Source organism: Anabas testudineus, chromosome 6 (genome assembly GCF_900324465.2).
Source record: "Anabas testudineus chromosome 6, fAnaTes1.2, whole genome shotgun sequence".
NCBI lineage: Eukaryota > Metazoa > Chordata > Actinopteri > Anabantiformes > Anabantidae > Anabas > Anabas testudineus.
In genome coordinates this window covers 16751283-16772314 of record NC_046615.1, presented here as the reverse complement: position 1 = coordinate 16772314, position 21032 = coordinate 16751283, and the positions used below count along the sequence as shown (strand labels likewise).

The 21032-nt window shown below is 40.9% G+C and overlaps 2 protein-coding genes across 2 annotated transcripts in view; one reads left to right on the top strand and one right to left on the bottom strand.

Moving 5' to 3' along the window:
- The window catches only part of LOC113165499 (cyclin-dependent kinase 17-like), a 26168-nt gene extending 13401 nt beyond the window's left edge, over positions 1 to 12767 (top strand). Inside the window, exons 5-17 of the mRNA XM_026365057.1 lie at positions 3263 to 3388; positions 5315 to 5371; positions 5560 to 5674; positions 5913 to 6007; positions 9495 to 9557; positions 9978 to 10101; positions 10244 to 10364; positions 10890 to 10987; positions 11148 to 11253; positions 11616 to 11658; positions 11842 to 11932; positions 12105 to 12182; positions 12633 to 12767. Of these exons, the coding sequence (XP_026220842.1) occupies positions 3263 to 3388; positions 5315 to 5371; positions 5560 to 5674; positions 5913 to 6007; positions 9495 to 9557; positions 9978 to 10101; positions 10244 to 10364; positions 10890 to 10987; positions 11148 to 11253; positions 11616 to 11658; positions 11842 to 11932; positions 12105 to 12182; positions 12633 to 12670 (1155 nt within the window). The 3' untranslated portion in view covers positions 12671 to 12767. The remainder of the gene's footprint in view (positions 1 to 3262; positions 3389 to 5314; positions 5372 to 5559; positions 5675 to 5912; positions 6008 to 9494; positions 9558 to 9977; positions 10102 to 10243; positions 10365 to 10889; positions 10988 to 11147; positions 11254 to 11615; positions 11659 to 11841; positions 11933 to 12104; positions 12183 to 12632) is intronic.
- LOC113165500 (ETS transcription factor ELK3) lies at positions 12684 to 21032 on the bottom strand. The gene is made up of 5 exons (XM_026365058.1): positions 20700 to 21032; positions 18478 to 18686; positions 17353 to 18129; positions 15493 to 15615; positions 12684 to 14707 (listed from the first exon to the last, which is right to left on the bottom strand). Exons 2-5 carry the CDS (start codon positions 18682 to 18684, stop codon positions 14609 to 14611), a joined length of 1206 nt encoding a protein of 401 aa, XP_026220843.1. The 5' UTR covers positions 18685 to 18686; positions 20700 to 21032; the 3' UTR covers positions 12684 to 14608.

The following is a 21032-nucleotide window of genomic DNA, read 5'->3' as shown; positions in this document are numbered from 1 at the left end:
CACATAGTCTCTGCATGAGAGACTCACAGTCACATCTATACACAGAGTGACTCCACATACTGAACATACTTTTGAAATCTGGTTCAAAAAGGTTTCACATTTGCCACCATCTCCACCCACCAAACCCCCTCATTTACTCTCTCTTTCAAACACAAACACAAACACACATTCCTTTGGTGGCTCCATAATGTCAACACATTATGGAAAGACTTCTCATTGTGATTATTATTATTATTTTTATTGTTGTCTAAGAGAGATTTAATTTCACCGCAGGCATTTTTTTAATCCAGGGTGTGTGATTTCTTTCTTTTTTTACACAGAGAGTATGAAATGTTAATATGAAAGGAATGAAGTTAAAACATTTGAAAGCAACTGCAAACCACTTTAAAGACATAACTGTCATTGCTTTCACCACATCATGCTCAGTTTAGTGGAGCAGATAGAACGACGTGCACACAAATACAGTGAGTGAAAGTAAATGTTAAATCCAGTGTAGGGGCAGTGAAAGGTGGAGTAACGCTGCTGTATCTAAGGAGAAAGATAAACTGTGCTGTATGGGGCTTCACTTCTTATTTCTACTGTTCCTTTTTCTTAAGTCATTTTGTCATTTCGACAAAATTCACAGTAATTTTGTCATTTTGACAAAATGACATCAGTGTTTGATTCTTTGCTCATTTCTTTGTGTGTTGTTCAGAGTAGGAGTTTATGCCAGAGGTTCGTCTGCTGTCATGGTGCACGAAGAAGAGAAAATAAGCTTAGAGCTCTGTCAAAGCTTAAATAACAACCTTAGTTCTAAATAGTGTTTTGACCTCTTCAGATGTGTTTATTGATCAGTATAAAAAACAAAATATAAGTCATAAAAATGTGCTGGCATGTGGATTGTTCTACTTTTAATGACTAAACGGGTACTGTAACCTTAAATATATTTGAAATGCAGAATTACAATGTCTTAAAGCCACGTGTTAAATTCACTTTCTTTACAACGAACCCTGATCTGGAGCCTTTAAATCCATCTTAATGGCTCCTAATGGGATTTTAGGGTGTAGAACTGACATATGTCAGTTCATCAGAAATGAGAAAATTAACAAAAATAGACAAATAGGTTTTATGGTGCCATGTGTTTTTTATTGTGTAAATTGATGTTGATATCCTGCCTGTGAGCAAAAGTACCTCCTGAGTGATCATGGGAGGAGGGGTGTTATGATCAAAGAACACACATTTCCCTTCCTCTGATGGTGTTTATTGGTTGCTTTGGCTGCAGGACCTCTGGGGGTTTGCAGCAGATACAAGTAGTTGCACATACAAACCATGCTTGCAAAACTGCACCAAAAAAAAAAAAAAAAAAAAAGGAAAAAGGAAACCTGTAAACGTGTAGTTAAGCAGCTTACTCCATTCAGGGCTGCCCACACATGACACATCACCTCTCGCTGTGTAACGAGAGCATTTGCAGACACTTCACCTCACACGTCCTGTGACTGTTTCACAACCAGAAAAGATTTAAATGGATAGAAACGCACACACACACACAGTTCACTCAAATCCTTTCCCAGAGTCCAGCAACACTGTGTATTGTTTGTGCTGGTATGAGCAGCGTGATTGACCACAGACTTGTTGTTGATGAAGTGATCAAACAGCGAAATCAGTGTGCGACTCTGCTGTCTGTCTTTGTGCTGCTGCGGCTCTCAGTTGAGTGGCAGCCGTCGGACGAAGCGGAGAAGGGGGAGAAGTAAAGTCTAGGAGGACTGAGGAAATCCTGTCTGTGGTCAAGTTGAGGATTGTCCGTCTCTTGCTGCAGAGGAAGCAGTGCTGTTTTGGGATTACATCACAAGGATTACTGTAATACGGTCCAGATGGGCCCCTGTTGTAACAGATTAGGATGGGTTGATTGGACAACTGGAGGAGGGTTGGGGGTGCAAAGGTTAGGTGGTGGATGACAACACTTGCTCCAAGGGCAAACAACCAATCCTGGTCTTGCAAACAGAAACCACACAGTAGCAAAATTGAATGTGACGTTATTCAGAAATACAGAAACAGATGCACAGTATAGCAGCTTGCGACCAAACCGAGCATCTGTTATTTATGACTGAACTAAACATTTTCAGTTTGGATTAATCTGGCATCATTGATGTGGTCCATAAAATTCAGATGTTTACATTTTAGAAGCAAAAATCAGTACATTTCTGGGTAGCTTTGTATGAGAAAGCAAATGATAAATCTACACATAATGTTTTTATTACACATCCTTTAAAAAAATATTTAAAATCACAATATGCATACTAACTGAAAAGCAGCTAAATCTGTGTTTACATTCTGTATGTGAGTGTCAATTATTTTCAGCGCTACAGTGGATTAATTTACTGACAGAAAATATACCTCCAACAATTAGTTAAGCATTCTTACAGTCATTTACAAAGTGAAAATGCAGTTAATTATATAAACAAACTGGTAGCAAGAACAAAAACAAGTAATTTATGTAGATTTGTTGCCAATTTCTGATATTTGGTGGAAAAAATGATAACTAGATAAACCAGTAATGAAAATGCATTAACCTCTGCAAAGCTATGTAAGCTGTAGGCCATCAAAAGGTAAATCAGCAGAGTCACTTCCACGGCTTAAATAAAAGCTTGAAGGGTCAGTTGATTTGTCCAGGGGTCAGTTACACATTTATCAGTGAGCTTGTTGTTGAAATGTGGAGAGTTCAAAGTTGCATATTGTTGTGCTTAGTGTTACCACAGAGAGGGTGGAAGTAGATTTAAAGGAGAGAGAGAGAGAGAGAGAGAGAGAGAGAGAGAGAGAGAGAGAGGCCGGATTAGCAGTAATCTAACAAATAGAGGAAATGCATGATGGGAAGAATCCAGGCGTTGTGTTGTGAGTGTGAGTATTTGATTTTATATAACGAGTTATTAGGATCATGCTTTAGTACTTTATTGCTCTGGGAAATACTTTACCCTGAATTCTTAAAGGGCTCTACAGGAAGCCACAAAACTGTACAGACACATGTATTCACACACACACACACACACACACGCACACACTCTGCCCTGTCTGTTAACCCTTAACACCTAAGGCTGGCTGTGTAATGCTGGTTCTTACAGATTCTACTTGTTTACCCTGGTTTTCTGCCATTTTGTTGTCAACCACTGGTTTTTATTTAGCCTGTGTGCAGTTTGCTCAAGCTTTACTCCTGTTTTTTCAGGATTTTACACCATGTTGACACTGTTTTAAAGTGGGTCTCTGATGTTTTTTATCCGTGTGTGTGCAGGACCTGAACAAACGTCTGTCTCTGCCGGCTGATATCCGGATACCTGATGGTTACCTGGAGAAGCTGCAGCTCAGCAGCCCACCCTTCGACCAGCCACTGAGTCGACGTTCTCGCAGAGCATCACTGGTGAGAGACGCACATGTACACACGTAATACAAATAGTCATACTGTTAATTCATTTATTTTATAAACACGGCCCAGATTTTTAGTACAACATAATTGTAATTTGTGAATATTAACAAGTCTACTGTTTGATGCCTGCAACACACTCGGAAGTTGGCACAAAGTCATGTTTACCACTGTGTTACGTCACTTTTCCTTTTCCTGACACGATTTAATTGTTTGGGAGTTGAGGAAACTAATTGACACAGTTTTTCAAGTGGAATATTTGCACATTCTTTCTGGATACAAGTCGTCATTGTCTGATTCTTCCCTCCATAATGTGCCGTGCATTTTCATCATTAGAGGCCAGATCTGGACGACAGGCTGACCGTGAAACAGTTACACTCTGTGTCTACAAAGCCGCTGCTGAAGTATCCACTGACTTTCCAAGAAAAGACGTTCAGTCACAGCACGCGTTCCTCTAAAAATCAAACAAAACAATTCCCTAGTCTCTGTGTATCCACAGTGAGAACTGGCTGTTTTTCTTTTTGCATGATACAAAATATTTTCTTCTTGGAAGTGTAGTAATTTTACTATTTTGTGATCTAAATGATTTAATTAACAAATGTATTTATCAGCAGATTCACTCTTGAAAATAACTGGAGGGCTAAAGAGAATCAACCTTAGTATGAAAATATCAGAATTAAAATGTTATTGAGCATTTTGAGTTTACAGTATTTTAATATTATACTACGTGACAGCAGCTCAGCTTCTTGAAAGTTAAAACTACTAAATAATCAATAATACTGCTTAATAATATCCCCTATCACAACTCATGTAACTCTGTATTGTAATATCGACCTAAATTAACATAACATTTATAGAACTTTCTGGTAGTGTGTTAGTGGTTTTGTCTGGTTTTTACTAATTCAGCTACTTAAATACATTGAGGGGAAAAAAACAACCTTTACCTGGCTAAATCTCCAAAGATCATACCTCATGATACACTATATCGCCCCCAGTGTTCATCTTATCTAAAGTTTCATAGCTAAAATGAGCAACTGCAGCCTACAGCTGTTAGATAATTGTAGCAGCATAGAACCTACAATGTTTTCCTGTGAAATGTAGTGGCGAAAGTAAAGTGCCGTAACGCTTCTTATGTAAATGTACTTGCCCACATCTCAGAGTGAGCTGTACTGATTTGAAAATTGATAAATAACCAGGCAAAATAAGAGAGAAACAGAAACCGAGTGGCCAACAGAGAATATAAAGATAACTGTGAGAACAATGTTTTATTTAAAGACGGCAAGAAACAGAAGTGAGAGAACGAGGGCTCATTCTTAGACTGTGTAATCTCATCCTCTCAGCCCATTGTCATGTGTTTATGCTGCATCTTAGCATTCACTGTTGAATTGGCTTTTGGTTTTACTTTGAATGTGCATCTGTGAAAAGCAGAACGAACACTGAACCTCACCCACTCCTCCGCATTTGCATACGTGCTTCCCTTCCCTGCTCAATATGTGTTCAACAAGTTAAAAAGCCCCCTCCCAGACCTTTTAGTTCAAAGAAACCTCAACTTTTGCCTTTTATAACAAGTATTACTTTTTGGTAGTAGTGCTAGTGGAAAAAATATGTGAACCCTTGGGATAATTATAATGTTAAAGACAAGTGCCACATCACATTAGAAACTAAAAGAAACTAATTTGAAAGTACCATGTTGGGTTTATGATTGTGTAGTAAACCTTTCTTCATACAAACACATTATAAAAGCCAAAAGCCAACAGTCACAATAGATTAGCTATGATGGTTGTCGGGGGTCTGTGACCTCCTTACATCCCCCCTCTGTTGCTGCAGGGTTGTCATAAGGATTTGTTGTGGTGCTTTTAATGTTGTCACTGCTAATAAAGACGCCAACATCATTAATGCTCTTTGTCCTTTTCACTCCTCCAGTCAGAAATTGGATTTGGGAAGCTGGAGACCTACGTCAAACTGGACAAACTGGGGGAGGTATGTTAGTGTGTTCTCTGTTAACCCTGACTCTCTTTTAGTTGTGCACCAGATGCTGATGTTCTCATCCTCAGTAATACAACGCACACAGTCAGAGTTCTAAAGTTTACTTTCAACCCCTGACAGTCACATTATGCTACATCAGTAAAACGTTTCCTCACCTTTTCTTTCCGTCTTCTTGGCTCCAGGGTACATACGCTACAGTCTTCAAGGGGAGAAGTAAACTGACAGACAACCTGGTGGCGCTGAAGGAGATCAGACTGGAACACGAAGAGGGGGCACCATGCACAGCTATTCGAGAAGGTACGAAGCTTTAAGTATTTGACAGTAAATACGAGCATCTCTCTCTTTTTGTGAGCGTTTTGAGAACAGCGACCTTTCAGTGTTAATACAAACTATAGTAAACAACATGCACATGTTTACTGAAGGCGCCATTAATTTTCATTTTTGGTGGATTCACCGTTAATAGTTCATCTTCCTGAAACTTTAGCTAACCTAAGCTGAATATAATGTTCCCCATCTTCTTTTTCCTGTTCGTTAGTGTCGTTACTGAAGGACTTGAAACACGCCAACATTGTGACGCTGCACGACATTGTGCACACAGACAAGTCACTCACACTGGTCTTCGAGTACCTGGTGAGACCAACGATCTGCCCTCTTTTCTTGCATGACTCACGTTGTTCTGCTAAAATGAATATATTTAACTAGATAAAGCATTTCCTGAAGAAAATGCACTGTGAATGCTGAAACGCTGAATCGATTCATGAAGAACTGCTGAAAGTTGATGAAGAGAAACAGGAAGTGTTTTAACAGAGATAAACATATGAAGAAGAAGATAAAACAGCTGAATGTTAACTTAAAAAAGCTGAAATAGATTTGTTGAAGTTGATAAAACAGCTGAATTTATCTAAACAGTTAAAGGTAAAGTTAAATGTTTAGTTAAAAAAAGCTGAAATAGATTTGTTGAAGTTAATAAAACAGCTGAATTTATGTAAACAGTTAAAGGTAAAGTTAAATGTTAAGTTAAAAAGAGCTTACATAAATTTGCTGAAGTTGATGAAATATAGCTGAATTTGTCTAAACAGTTAAAGGTAAAGTTAAATGTTAAGTTAAAAAGAGCTTAAATAAATTTGCTGAAGTTGATAAAACATAGCTGAATTTATTTAAACAGTAATTTAGATAAAGACTGAAACGTTTTAAAACGCTGCTGAAATTAGCTGAAAAGAAACAGGAAGTGTTTTAACAGAGATAAACATATGAAGAAGAAGCTAAAACAGCTGAATGTTAACTTAAAAAAGCTGAAATAGATTTGAAGTTATTAAAACAGCTGAATTTATCTAAACAGTTAAAGTTAAATGTTTAGTTAAAAAAACTGAAATAAATTTGCTAAAGTTGATAAAACATAGCTGAATTTGTCTAAACAGTTAAAGTTAAATGTTTAGTTAAAAAAAGCTGAAATAAATTTGCTGAAGTTAATAAAACATAGCTGAATTTATCTAAAATATAAAAGTTAAAAGAAAAGTTAAACAGTTTTCTTAAAAATACCTGAAAGTAGAAGAAACTGAAGCAGGTTAGCAAAGAGCCGCTAGCATAAACATGCTAACTACACACGAGCCTGTACAAGTGTCTGACGCTGATTTATAAACAGCCCTGATCACGTGACCCGACACAGCCGTTGCCACGGAGACTGTAGGGGAGAGGCGGGAAACTTCAACTGCCAAGATTTTCACTCGTGAAAACTGATTTGGAGCCCTTACAAACAGGCTTTTTTCAGCAAAACTACGATAGATATCGTCATAAAAAGTTAACTACGTGAGAGCCAAGACTTTAATGAACCACTAGTGTGAATTTTATGTTTAAGGACTGAAAATTGTGGTCACAGGAGCGAGAGATCCAAGTGCACCGTTCAGCTTGTCGGACAGAATCTCAGACCGAATTTAACATTGGCGCTAATGGGAGAGCAGAGGGGGACTCCCGTCACTCTGAGGCTCACAGAGAAAAAACGATTTGTCTCTCAGATGTCACAAATAGCTTATCAGAATCAAGACAAGTATTCCTACATTTCTGTGAAGAAATTATTCCGATAGAGTGAAAATTGCGGCCGTGCTGACAGTTTATTGAGAAAGATTTCGGTTTACAAAAATCGGCCTCTCCACTCTAAGCTGTGACGTCATCCACTCTAGCTGCACCAACGTTCCATCATTCACTCCCATTATAAAGTCCAAAATCAGCCAAAAACATCAAGTCACAAAAACTGTAATTATGAAAAAACTATAAAAGATATTAAAAAACTGAATGGAAGATTAAAAGAGCAGAAATAGCTGAACATTTTGATACCTGAATGATTTCTGTAGCTGAAAGTATGCTGAAGTAGTTAAAGCTGAAAGAAGAAGAAGTTGAAGAGTTGCTGAAGAGACTCTCCCATAGGAATCCATTATAAAAAATAGTTATTAAAAGTTAAATATTTTAAAAAGTATAAAAGTTATAAAAATTCTGAATGGAAGCACACTTCTCCTTAAAAAGCTGAACATTTTGATACCTGAACGGTTTCTGTAGCTCAAAGTATGAAGGAGTAGTTACGCGCCGAAAAACGTACGGAAGAATAATAATAATAACTAGATAAAGCATTTCCTGAAGAAAATGCACTGTGAATGCTGAAACGCTGAATCGATTCATGAAGAACTGCTGAAAGTTGATGAAGAGAAACAGGAAGTGTTTTAACAAGATAAACATATGAAGAAGAAGATAAAACAGCTGAATGTTAACTTAAAAAAGCTGAAATAGATTTGTTAAAGTTGATAAAACATAGCTGAATTTATCTAAAATAGTTAAAAAGTTAAAAGAATAGTTACAGTTTTTGTTAAAAAGAGTTGAAAGTAGAAGAAACTGAAGCAGGTTAGCAAAGAGCCGCTAGCATAAACAGGCTAACTACACACGAGCCTGTACAAGTGTCTGACGCTGATTTATAAACAGCCCTGATCACGTGACCCGACACAGCCGTTGCCACGGAGACTGTAGGGGAGAGGCGGGAAACTTCAACCGCAAAGATTTTTGCTAAGGTGAAAACTGATTTGGAGCCCTTACAAACAGGCTTATTTCAGCCAAACTACGATAGGTATCGTCAAAATAAGCGAACCACGTGAGAGCCAAGACTTTAATGAACCACTAGTGTGAATTTTATGTTTGAGGACTGAAAATTGTGGTCACAGGAGCGAGAGATCCAAGTGCACCCTTCAGCTTGTCGGACAGAATCTCAGACCGAATTTAACATTGGCGCTAATGGGAGAGCGGAGGGGGACTCCCGTCACTCTGAGGCTCACAGAGAAAAAACGATTTGTGTCAGAGCTTAGATAAATAGTTTGTCAGAATCAGGACAAGTTTACCTACGTTTTTGTGAAGAAATTATTCAGATAGAGTGAAAATTGTGGCCGTGCTGACAGTTTATTGAGAAAGATTTTGGTTTTAAAAAATCGGCCTCTCCACTCTAAGCTGTGACGTCATCCACTCTAGCTGCACCAACGTTCCATCATTCACTCCCATTATAAAGTCCAAAATCAGCCAAAAACATCAAGTCACAAAAACTGTAATTATGAAAAAACTATAAAAGATATTAAAAAACTGAATGGAAGATTTAAAGAGCAGAAATAGCTGAACATTTTGATACCTGAATGATTTCTGTAGCTGAAAGTATGCTGAAGTAGTTAAAGCTGAAAGAAGAAGAAGTTGAAGAGTTGCTGAAGAGACTCTCCCATAGGAATCCATTATAAAAAATAGTTATTAAAAGTTAAATATTTTAAAAAGTATAAAAGTTATAAAAATTCTGAATGGAAGCACACTTCTCCTTAAAAAGCTGAACATTTTGATACCTGAACGGTTTCTGTAGCTCAAAGTATGCGGGACTAGTTAGAGTCCAAAAAACGTACGGAAGAATAATAATATATAATATATAATAATAAAGATTAGGAAAACAATACTGTGAATGCTCAACAGCATTCACAGTGATAATATATAATAAAGATTACAATAACAATACTGTGAATGCTCAACAGCATTCACAGTGATTACATTGTTGTTGTGTGTCTGTGGACTAGAGCTTGCTTACAGCTGTTTCTCTCTCGTCTAGGACAAAGACCTAAAGCAGTACATGGACGACTGTGGGAACATCCTCAGCATGCAGAATGTAAAGGTGAGTCCTGTGTGGTGGCTGAGCCCCCTTTATGAACAAAAACAAACAAGAAACACTGCCTCCTGGTGGTGGACTGTAGACAGTGTGTGGAAAAGTTTCTTAACTGTACTTTTCCCAAAAATCTATTTTGTATTTGTAGAAATTTGGTTTTAATGTTTTTTTTAATGAGACAGAAAATGTTAAACTGCCTATTAAAACATGTAAATAAGCTTTGCCTGCAGTGCCAATCAAGAATTTCACTGTATTTAAAATTAATATTTTAATCTGCTGAAACAGGAAGGATTGGAATCAGTTGCCTTCAATGCAGCTGCTGAATCTGCAATACATGATTCATGTTCAGCTCTACTATTTAGCACAGCAGATTTACTAGATTTGCCAATGCAGTCATAGTTACTGATGTAAAATATGTGTTTTTCTCAGATTTTCCTGTTCCAGATCCTGCGGGGCTTGGCGTACTGTCACAGAAGGAAAGTTCTTCACAGAGACTTGAAACCCCAAAATCTGCTCATTAATGACAGAGGGGAACTCAAACTGGCTGACTTTGGTAAGAACAAAAACAGTGTATTGTATTAAAGATGTTTCTCTAGATCAGTTATAGTTTTCTTACCCTGCGTGTGAATTTCCAAGTTTACACTAAATGTGTTTGTTGGGTCATTTTTTATTTTTCATATTTTTCTTCTCCGCAGGCCTGGCGAGGGCCAAATCTGTGCCCACTAAAACATACTCGAATGAGGTGGTAACACTTTGGTATCGGCCTCCCGACGTGCTGCTTGGTTCCTCTGAGTACTCCACACAGATAGACATGTGGTGAGTGGGCCTCACTCCACAGGGGTGATTACAACTGTTAAAAAGACACTAAGACTCCTGGCTACTCGCTGTATTTCCTTATGATCATTCAGTGAAGGTGCAGCCAAATATAATAATATTAATAACAAGGATTCCTGTAATGATTTTTTTAATGGGATCTGTGGAATGGGCACAGACGTTTGGAGCTTCCTTCATTTAGTTGATACTCTCATGAGCGTACAGGTGTCCTAATGTGCAGTAAAGAGGCTCTGATGTGCACATGCTGGTGACGATCACACTCAACCTGAATGTAGAATGTAATTACAGGTGGTTTCAGTAAACTTCAAAGTGCAATGCTACTTTCTCAAATCAGTTCCTGCCTCTCCTTTTGCTATTTCAGTCACTGAACAGAATGAAACTGGCCAGGAAACCTATAATGAGGAAGCACGATTCAGGAAATTAGTCATAGTAAAACTACAGCAAACCTGAGCTTCAGTCGGGCACCTACATGTGAACTTATCTCTCCTGTCTTTGTCGTCCCTTTAGGGGTGTGGGCTGTATATTCTATGAGATGGCTGCCGGCAGGCCCCTGTTCCCAGGCTCCACGGTGGAGGACGAGCTGCACCTCATCTTCAGGCTGCTAGGTCAGTGCTGCCCCCTGCTGACATAGAAGCAGGCGAACTTTCAATATGAGCCTTTAATCCCATTAACCCTGACATGTAGCCCCTGTGGCAGCGTGAAAAGCTCGTCCAGCTGCCATGGTAATACCAGACTCTAATGGGTAGATTGAATGTCCCTCCACAGGCACTCCCACAGAGGACAGCTGGCCTGGAATATCCTCCATTGATGAGTTCAAGTCCCACAAGTTCCCGAAATATAAGGCCCAGGCCCTCATTAACCACGCACCAAGGTAAGACTGTGATACTGAAACTCTGTGGTCTGTCATCTAGGTACACACTCTTACAGTTTAACGCTGTAACTCCCTCACTTCTCTTAATAGCCCTCTGCTTATTGAAGAAGAGCAAATGTTTTTGTTCAGACCCAGGTATAAGAACAGCTGCTTGTGTACATGTGTAGTTTTTTTCAGCTTTTTAGTGAGTTAGACATTATTTGTGTTCATTTGTTTAGTTAGGAGTGTGTGTACTGTTTGTCACTTCCTGTAAGGAAATCCTGTAAAATAGTTGATTCAGTTTCCTTCCTTACACTCGCTTGCATCTGTGAGTGACCCCACCTCTACTGACACCCCCCCTTCTCATCTCTCCTCCACCCCAGATTGGACACTGATGGCACCGACCTGTTGATGTCATTCCTAAAAGTGAGTCTCACAGTATCTGTCGGGCATTAAAGCAATGTTAAAAGCTGTGTGACACATTTTGCAGCTGTGTAAGGACTGTATTTTTGGAAGGAAGTGCATCGAAGCATGCCAGCACATTCACACGCAATCTCTCACTGCTGACCCCATTTTCTGTTGTTCTTCAATTACTGCCCTAAATTTCAGTATGAGTCGAAAAAGAGGATCTCTGCTGATGAAGCAATGAGACAGCCGTACTTCAGGAGCCTGGGGCCACGTGTGCACACGCTGCCAGAGAGTGAGTAATGAAATGGCAACGCAGTATTGCAGACTTGGCAAACGCTGCTAGGTACAACTTGAGGGATATTGCAGTGTGTAGTGAGGATCAGTTACAGCCTCCACATGAAAGACAGTATTCTTCTGGCAAGATGTGATTTTAGTCGTACTGACTGACTTTTTATGTTCGGCAGGCATATCCATTTTCACACTGAAGGAGGTGCAGCTGCAGAGAGATCCGGGCTATAGGAACTCATCGCATCCTGAATCAGGTGAGGCAAGAATTTGTTCATTTCATTTGTTTTCAAACCACAAGGCGGGCCTCCCCGGACAAAGAGATTAAGGGATGTGTGGAGGGAGAAGTGTGAGAAAGAGATATTGTAAAATCAGAAAAGATGATCCTTTAACTGCAGAACCTGCCTAAGAACTATGCCTTTTAAGGTTTTCTTCATTATTAAAAGTAATGCAGTGCCAGGGTGCATCCTTGCATGTTTATATATAATCATGTAAACTTTTAATTTGCAAAGAAAATAAATATATGCTAATAATGTGAGTGAACTACTTATTTACAACCCCTCAAGACATTAGAACTGCAGTTCCACAATTGGAGCCTGATTATTCCCTTATTGTGATGTTATCTGACAGCGTCTGACTTATCTGCACTAAACTAAATAAAAACAGAATCATTTAACCTTTTTTTTTGTTTTGTTTTTTCCCTTTAGGCAACGGAAAGAGCAGAAGACAAAGCATGCTGTTTTAGAGTTTCTGGACTGTTTTTTTTTTTTTTTTTTTAAATGTGGGATGAATCTCCTAGCTGTACCGTCTTGTCAGTGGATCGGAAGGCTGAAATGGATGTTGGCAGGAAGCGTCATCATCACTCCCCTTGAACTACCTGGGAAACTTGTCCACAGTGCAACCCCCTCTGACGTTTGGCCTGAATACGGCCCAAGAGAGACATTTATATATTGTACATCTATATTTATTAAGAGAATTTGCTGCTAAATCCAACTACTGTCTAGAATTCTAACTAGCTCAGTCACTTTAATGAGTACATGCAATGTGTATAGATTTTTTTTTTTTTTTTTTTTTGAAGTGGTGGTATTTTTTTTAGATTTGTTTGTTACATTTCCATTTTCATACACAGACAAACTCCACCTCAAAGCTCCTCGGTGCGAGTGGTGTGTAAGGCACAAAGCAGACAGAGGGATGTTTATGTAGCCGCTGAAAAGGGTTTGATTTTCTGTCTCTGTTGCCACAGTGCTGTTCTCAGCTGCACAAATCCTTTGTGACCATTTATGCTGAAGGACTTCGAGGCCAGGTTTGATAAAACTGGTAACTGTATCCTAACTGGAGGCTAATGAGAGCAGTGATGCCATGCTCTGTGCAAAGGGATGTTGGCAAATCATTCCAGGACGCTGTGGTCTCTGTGTGACCAATGAACAAATGCAGGATAAAGAAAGAGCAATTATAAGGGCATTATGAGATTAGTTACGCCTCATAAATTCTTCATATTTACCTAAAGTGAACATTATCTCCTTCACTCGTTTACAAAGATGAGAGGCAAGTGAACTCACATCATTGGAATTTGCAATGCTCCCTTTGTGCATGACTGATGTTTCTCCTTTCTGTCATTCCCCTCTCCATCAGCTGTAAAAAAAAAAAAACAAAATTGGTCATCTTTTTTCCACTATGCCTCCATCTTTGTGTTGCATGCCGCTGTTGTTTGAGGAAGCACACAGCCACTGGACTCCTAATTCAGGGAGCACTAGCTTTAGTCCTGCCCCTAGTGAATAAGATACTGAGTCACATCTATTAAACAGTGTTACTGAGACGTTTTGTATGATATTCTTTATCTTTATTTGTGGATTATCGTTGTTGGTGTGGGATTTTGTTGCAGATGCCCTCCCATTTGAGCTTTTTTTTTTTTCCAGAGTAAAGAAAATTAAATCTAAAATTTAAACAGAGAAATATAAACTGTTTGGATTCTTTTTTACGATGTACTGACACCTGTGTTCAAGCATTCAATGCTTTGTTTATTGAAAATGACAAAGACATTCTTCACAATACAAAAAAATATACAGAATATACTGTATACCAAGTCCAGTATAAAAAAAAAACAAAAACGAAACATTACAAGCGTTACAAAGGTTTTTCCATTGATTTTAAAATCTCGTCTTCATTAAAAGATTTTGAAAGACAGAGGAAAAATAGGACAACAAGGCACAGCCGGTACTATCTGAGAAGCATAGTGCATACATTACATACAAAACCACACAAGTGAAACAACCCGTTTCACACTGATCACCATTTGAGGAAAAGGTTTGTTTTTTTTTCTAATACAATTTTAACTAAAACAACCAAGCTCTCTGCACAGAATGAGCAGCTGGCTAGCCTTCTGCAGCTAGCCACATGTCACTATTGTCCATCATGGACAGAGTCATGTGGAAATGTGCTGTACTTAATCACAAAGAGCCAAAATGTCAAACAGACATTATGGTGTATGGCTTTTACCAAGTGCTTTCAACCACTGGAATCTGAAGCAACTCAAGTGCAAAAAAGTGAGGTCACATAGTGTCTCATAGGACTTTTCTGAAGCTAATTTTGACAAGATGGACAAGAGATTGCTGCTGCAGATGATAATGACAGACGATTTTCAACAACAGATGCATGAAGATGGGAGGTGTTCACAGATCCTGGATCAGGATTTGTGGGTGGTGGGGGACAGGAGCAGGGAGGAGGGTGTTCCTTCCAGGTTTGGCAGGGGGACAGGCATGTGTGCGTTGATTAGGCTGGGGAACTGTGGAGGAAGAGAAAGGGGCTGAGAGTTAGAGAGGAGGGGACAGAGGCTCTATGAAAACTGCTTTCCGGTGAGGAACTGCAGCATTGTCACTGCTCTGGTTTCCTGTTTTTTTTTTTTGTTTTTTTTTTTAAATCATTGTCTCTCTTCCTTTTTGTCTGTGTCCCCTGCATCTCCACAACAGAAAGAGAAGTCAACATTATTTGTGCACAAAGAATCCGGTACGGTGTGTTTGTGAGCGCCTGTGGAGGGGGTGTGGTTAATGTGTATTTCACAAATGAGGAGCAGCTCTCAAACCAGTCCACCCTGTTCAGACTGGCTCCCCTGGGCTCAAACAGGAAGTATTCACAGGATTTCCTCTCCCTCTCACAAGCACTGAAACAGGACACCTCTGCTGGATATGCTTACTAAGTCTCAACTAGTTGCACAACTGTTAAAAATACTTTTTTTAGACTGTTACTTCATTTTAACCATAAAAGCAGCAGTAATGACTCTATTCACATCAGGTTCAATAAACCAATGAGTTCATAAAGGTTTAGGCTATAAAAACTGGGCCAATGAAATGATGTTATTTCCTGTTTTTATGTTTGGAAACTATCTTTACCTACCTGATCTTTAGAACTGCTCGTAATAACGGGGATTCACTCATTTCACCTGCCCAGCCTCGCAACTTCCTCCTCAGCTTTTAAACAATAATCCTTTGAGCACACAGTCAGTTTGATCTCATGCTACCTTTGTCCCCAAATGATCCTCTTTGTGGGCATATATGTCTTTGTTTTTCTTACCTGGAAGAGGGAGCTGTGGCCCTGCAGCCGGGCGGGGCTGAGCGGGCCGACAGGACTCAGGCTGCTCCAGAAGTGGATGCCTGATAACAGTGGACTGTGAGCCAGCAGCAAACCAGATGGAGTCTGTGAGGGGGGGAAACACAGAGGACAAGAGTGAGGAGTCTACGTGTAAATAAAAGGAGCCAGCTTTTTCTTTTTGATTTAAGACAAACAGAAACCCACTGGTTGTGGAGAACATTTCTGTGAGGGTTGGGATAATGCAAAACATGCTGAAATGGTAAATAGACGTGTATTGGCGTTTGGAAAAACAAACTGACGGAGCAAGAAGGAAGTCTGTGGTTTCTCCCCCAGCATACAGGCGTGACGCGTTGAGGTGAGGAGGTGGGGGTTGTTGATTAGAGGGGGGAATGGGGAAGGGGGATCATGAGGCACTTGGAAAACCAACTAGAGAGAAAACATATGAAATCAATTTCTCCCTCTCTCCCCTGGTCGTCTTCCCTCCTCCCTGCTACTTTCCCCTGTGTCACCTCAGAGAAGTGAGCCAGTGTTGTGAAGGGACCGGCCCTGCTCCCATTATTAATGGAATTATTGGAGCATATGGCATCACTTACAGCCCTCTTCCCTGTTCTCATCGGTGGAACTTGCAGATGATTTCTGTAAATCGCTTGCTTTCGCCTGATCTCACTTTAGCGCCTTCCTAAGCAGAAAGTGTGAGTGCAGTATTAATGTGTGGACAAACCTGTTTTTTCTTCGCAACAACTTAAGTGTAAATACATGAACTGAATTGGATTATTATGTACCAGCTGATGCTGGAGGCAGAGCCTTCGGGTTATTGGCCGACTACCAAATAAATTTAGTTTTAATTTTGTGGTAGAATAAATTACTAGCGTACTGTAAAAGTTGAATCCATCTCAAAGCAGTCATGTCATTTCAGACTGAGCAATCAAAAAAAGTAAAACCAACTCAATTTGCAGACTTCACTGCACTTTAAATGCCATTTTACTTCCATTTCCTCAAACTTTAATTTGAGAATAGGCATGATTTGAAAGGGATTTATTTATTTGCAGCACATAAACATTCTGGCAGTAATTTTGGCCTTGACCCCACAGAGCTGTTTACTGAAAGCATTTGAAATGTTTCATCGCAAACCAAATGCAGACAATGACTCATTAAATTTAGATTATTTCAAATCTCCTTCTGACAACATGAAATCATACTACACAACATAACATTTTCTTTTATACCTTTCCTTCTGTTTCTCCAGGAATTTTTGGTGACAACTTAAATACAGCGCTAGTGTTTCCAACACATGCCAGGTTGTGTCAGATGTCTGCTGATGCCGTTTCAATGCTTTAGAGACAACAACATCATACTCTGCACATACCCCACCATCTCCCCATTGCCAACCAGGCCACTGCACAGAGGAGACGGAAACAGATAGCATCATTCTAACTTACATTATGACAATTGATTATTATTGGGCCCACTATACTTAAGCTGTGGCTGGCAGAGAGACAGGCTTTCTAGGTAGTTTTAAATTATTGACAGCTGAAATACGAGAACTTGTGTAAATGTGTCATAGGGCAGCACTGGGGTGTGTAAACATGTCTTGACTAGACAGATGAAGCAGGTTTCAGAGCAATCTCAGGTGTGTGCAGGGCGTACCATGCCATCAGGTGTATTTTAAAGATGGTTTAAATAAAACACCTAGACATGTTACTATTTCCTAAAGTACAATGCGAAATAGAGACTCTCTGACTCACATGTCTAGAAAAGAGGGAGGAAGCAGTATCATACCTACATCCTACGTGCTGCACACATGGAATTCAAATTGCATATCATTCAGATAAATCATCTCACCTGAGCAGTGAAGAAGGCAGGAGTGAGGGAGCCAGATGGCAGCGCTGGACTGTTGAGGGCGATGGAGCCGATGTCACTTCCTGTTAGCAGCAGGGACGAGGCAGAGATCTCCAGAGCTTTGGGTTTTTTGCTTTTTGGTGGGAGTCCATCTCCTTGGTTACTACTACTAGAACTACTTCTACCACTGCTGCTGCTCCTCTTCTCGGGAGGATGCAGGGCTCGCTCTCTGTGGCCAGAGGAGAGGTTGAGGGGCTGAGCGCTCTGGTCAGAGTCCTCCTCCTCCTCCTCTTTTGCAATAGAGGTCCAGCTTTGGCCAGGCTGGGTGTGGGGAGAGGATGGAGACTGGGAATGGAAGGGGAGTTGTGAGGGCCGGGGGGAGACATAAGACTCGGGCTTCACACAGGGAGGGGAGCTCCTCTCGTTGGTGTTGGTGCCAAAGCGGATGACAGAGCGTGGCTCGTCCTGGCGCTCCCGCAGGGTACGGAGCAACTCGGGCTGGTTCTGCAGGGAACTGATGCTGAAGGAGGAGTAGAGACCCGAGCGCAAATAGTCGTTCCGCTGTGCCCCCAGGGCCGCCAGGGTCCTCCTCTGTGTCTCCTCCTCCCCTTCCTCTTCCTCCTCCTCTTCCACGTCCAGCTCAGGGGCCTCTCCTTCATGGAGGGGAAACCTGCCAGAAGCCAGGCCCATTTCCACTGCCTGTGGATCCATCTTCAGGATTTCAGGGAAGGACACAAACTTATAGACAAACTTCTGGCCAATCACCTTCTTAATGATGTTCTGTAAAAACCAAAACACTGACAATGAGCGGAACTCAATTTACCATTTACTCTAATGTACAGCAAACTGTGTTAATATAAAGAAATAACAGAACATATCTTTTAATCACAGACATGCCGTAAAGCACTTTAGTCAAGCTAAGGCAAAGTGCCACAGTGAAAACGTTGTGTGTTAAGAGGACTAAAGCATAGACAGAACTGCACCGTGCATTTGATGAGAAAGAGGAAGTAGAAGTGTCTATTGGGGGAGACTGTGCATTTAAAGAGAAGCACAACAAAGACTTTGTTGCAGTACTGCGCTCCTTTCACATGCCTTTCAAAGAAATAGCTTCTGTACAGTCTATTTCACCTTGTCGTAGTAGTAGCGCAGGGCTCTGCTCAGCTTGTCGTAGTTCATGTTGGTCTTGTTCTTGCGTAGTCCCCACAGCTTGGCCACTTCCTCCGACTTCAAGAGCTTGAACTCACCATCTGTAGATGTCCAACATATTAGGTGCTTGTGACTCTGGTCAAGGAGCAGCTGCAGCAGAAACTGCCACAGGGTGATGGCACTATCCATACCTGTAGTGAGACGCATAGATGAGAGATCAACTTAAATGGAGCAGAGGATGCAACATCAAAGCCCTTAGTGGTCAACGCTGTCTGATGTCCTTCTTCATTTGTCTTTTGCTTATTGTATTTTGTACCTGTGTAATTTGTTGATAAAACATACTGAGAACAGCTGGCAGTTTATCTTTATTAAATGCCTCTCGTTTGGATTTTCCTTTGGTTTGCTTTACTCCATCCAGATTAAATTAGGTTACTGGCTGAGGAGTGAACAGTCAGTCTGAGCTGTAACATGTGGCGTAAGGAAGGAGCAGAGTGGTAATGAATAGAACAGTGTGTGTTAAAGAGTATAGTGTAATGTAGCAGCAGCGGCAAAGAAAAAAAAAAACGTAAGGAGGAACAACAGCTCAAGCCAGAAATATGCTGCGGTTCAACCTGGCCCTCGCTCCACAGGAAGAATGACGGGCCCAGGGTGGGTTATTCCTTTAATAGAGGAATGTGCAGCCTCAAAGCTCCTGTCTGACTGCTAGGAGCTCACACATTAATAGTGGGGGGACTGTTTCCATCTTTGCAGACTGCAACTCCACTTAACTGCTGAAGACATTAGGCGTTTAATTGATTTGTCAAATGACAGATAACTCTAGGGGAGGAAGCCGTCTTGCTATCACTCAAGTATGATTCTGATATCAGAATTGAAAGATGGTGATATCTGTGGATGTGAGGCGCGATGCTCAATAAAAAAAAAAAAAAAAAGATAACCAGCTTTCAACCACTACATACAGTATCTCTGTGCAGAGAGGGGGGGGTGAGGGGACTGAACTCATTTCCGACACAAGCTATCCTGAGTTTTCCATCTGCCATGTGAAACTACAAACCTGTCAAAGTCAGGACTTCCTCCTATTCTAATTCCAAGGACGAATGGCGAGGAGAGGGGATCCCACAGCAGGGGAGCGTTTCCCCCCAGTACTGCCACACTTCCCACAAAAAAAAAAAAAAAAAAAAAAAAAAAAACCCCCACAGGGACAGGGTCAAAACATCAAATCATTGTCCCCCTTTCCACAGCTCCACCCTTTAACCTACCCTGATCCCAGCCTCTGGTTGGTTTTTTAAACACTTTTTAAGCAAATGTAAAGCTTGCCAATTAAGCTGGGCCACTGGGCTGACAGGTCTACAATTAGACCAGAGTGACTTATAAACATTCACCTTTGCAAGATGCTGCAAATAGAACAGAGGGACTTTGAAGTATCCTGCAGCCACTGGGGATCAGAAACCAGTACAAGCATTATAAAGTGTTAACAACCTGACTACTGACACAATATATTAATATCATAGTTAAATGTCTACCACCACATGAAAGCCCTACAACGACTCAGCTACAGTCATTGTGAGAACCGCAGACATGGTCCAACTCTTTCTAGGAACATCCAGGATCAGTGTGCTGGTTCTGGTCGGGGATGAGGAGCCCTGCTCGCCGATGCTCGCCGTGGACTCTCCGTGCACACAAAGGCTTCCAGTGTGTTGGTTGAACGGAAACTCCTAATGAGATTAGATGGTGTGTGCAGACATTACTTAGCCATGACTAAATCTGCCCTCTTCCTGTTCGCAAACGGTGGAAAATTCAACAGGGGCCCACCAGAAATGCATCTCTAAAGAGTGGCCGATGGACTGGGGCTGGTTTTGTGTTGCTCGCTTTTTGTTTGCTCTGCTGCAAAATGAATCCAGGGGTTCGTGTAGTAACGGTACCGCAGAGGTCCGGATCACTCCTCTGCCCCACTGACTCATTTTCAAGATGTTGCTCGGACCGGAAGACCGCACAACTGCGTCCGCATCGAAGCGCTTAGTCTCCTGGTTTGAAAGTTAAAAATACACTCGATCCTCAGAGTTGGACACATTGTAAAAACTTCACAGCCAAACGCAGCTTCACGTAGCGTGAACACAGTCGCTAAGACTTTATTTCACAGCCTCCAAGTGTCCAATCAGCCGACAAAGCGATGATCATGGAAACATGTCAGTTTAAATTCACCTTACCTGCGTTTATCTCTGTCTCCGTCTCGGTCTTTTCCCTCCGTGAAACTTTACGGTGAAGCCTGTGTGATCCCTTGTTTTTCCATGCTTACTTCAGGTCTACACAGTTGTGCTGGACTGAAATAGGATCCTGGGCTTTTTCTTTTTCTGAGCAGGAAGTTGGAGCAGGCAGACACAGAGCCGGCTGACTTCCTCTCCCCTACGATTCCCCAGGCAGTTTGCCGTCTGTGTAAACACACTTTTCCTCCCCTCCTCTTCTCTTCTGCCTGCCCACTGACGGTCAGCAGCGAGCCTGCTCTATGTCGGCACACATGGTGATTAAAAAAAATAAAAGTC

Excerpts from the sequence above, each read along its gene's own strand:
- LOC113165500 (XM_026365058.1), bottom strand. The coding sequence starts at position 18,684 with ATGGATAGTGCCATCACCCTGTGGCAGTTTCTGCTGCAGCTGCTCCTT. Across the intron at positions 18,130-18,477 it reads TGCGCTACTACTACGACAAG|AACATCATTAAGAAGGTGAT; the intron begins GTGAAATAGACT and ends TGGTTTTTACAG. Across the intron at positions 14,708-15,492 it reads GCCACAGCTCCCTCTTCCAG|TTCCCCAGCCTAATCAACGC; the intron begins GTAAGAAAAACA and ends CTTCCTCCACAG.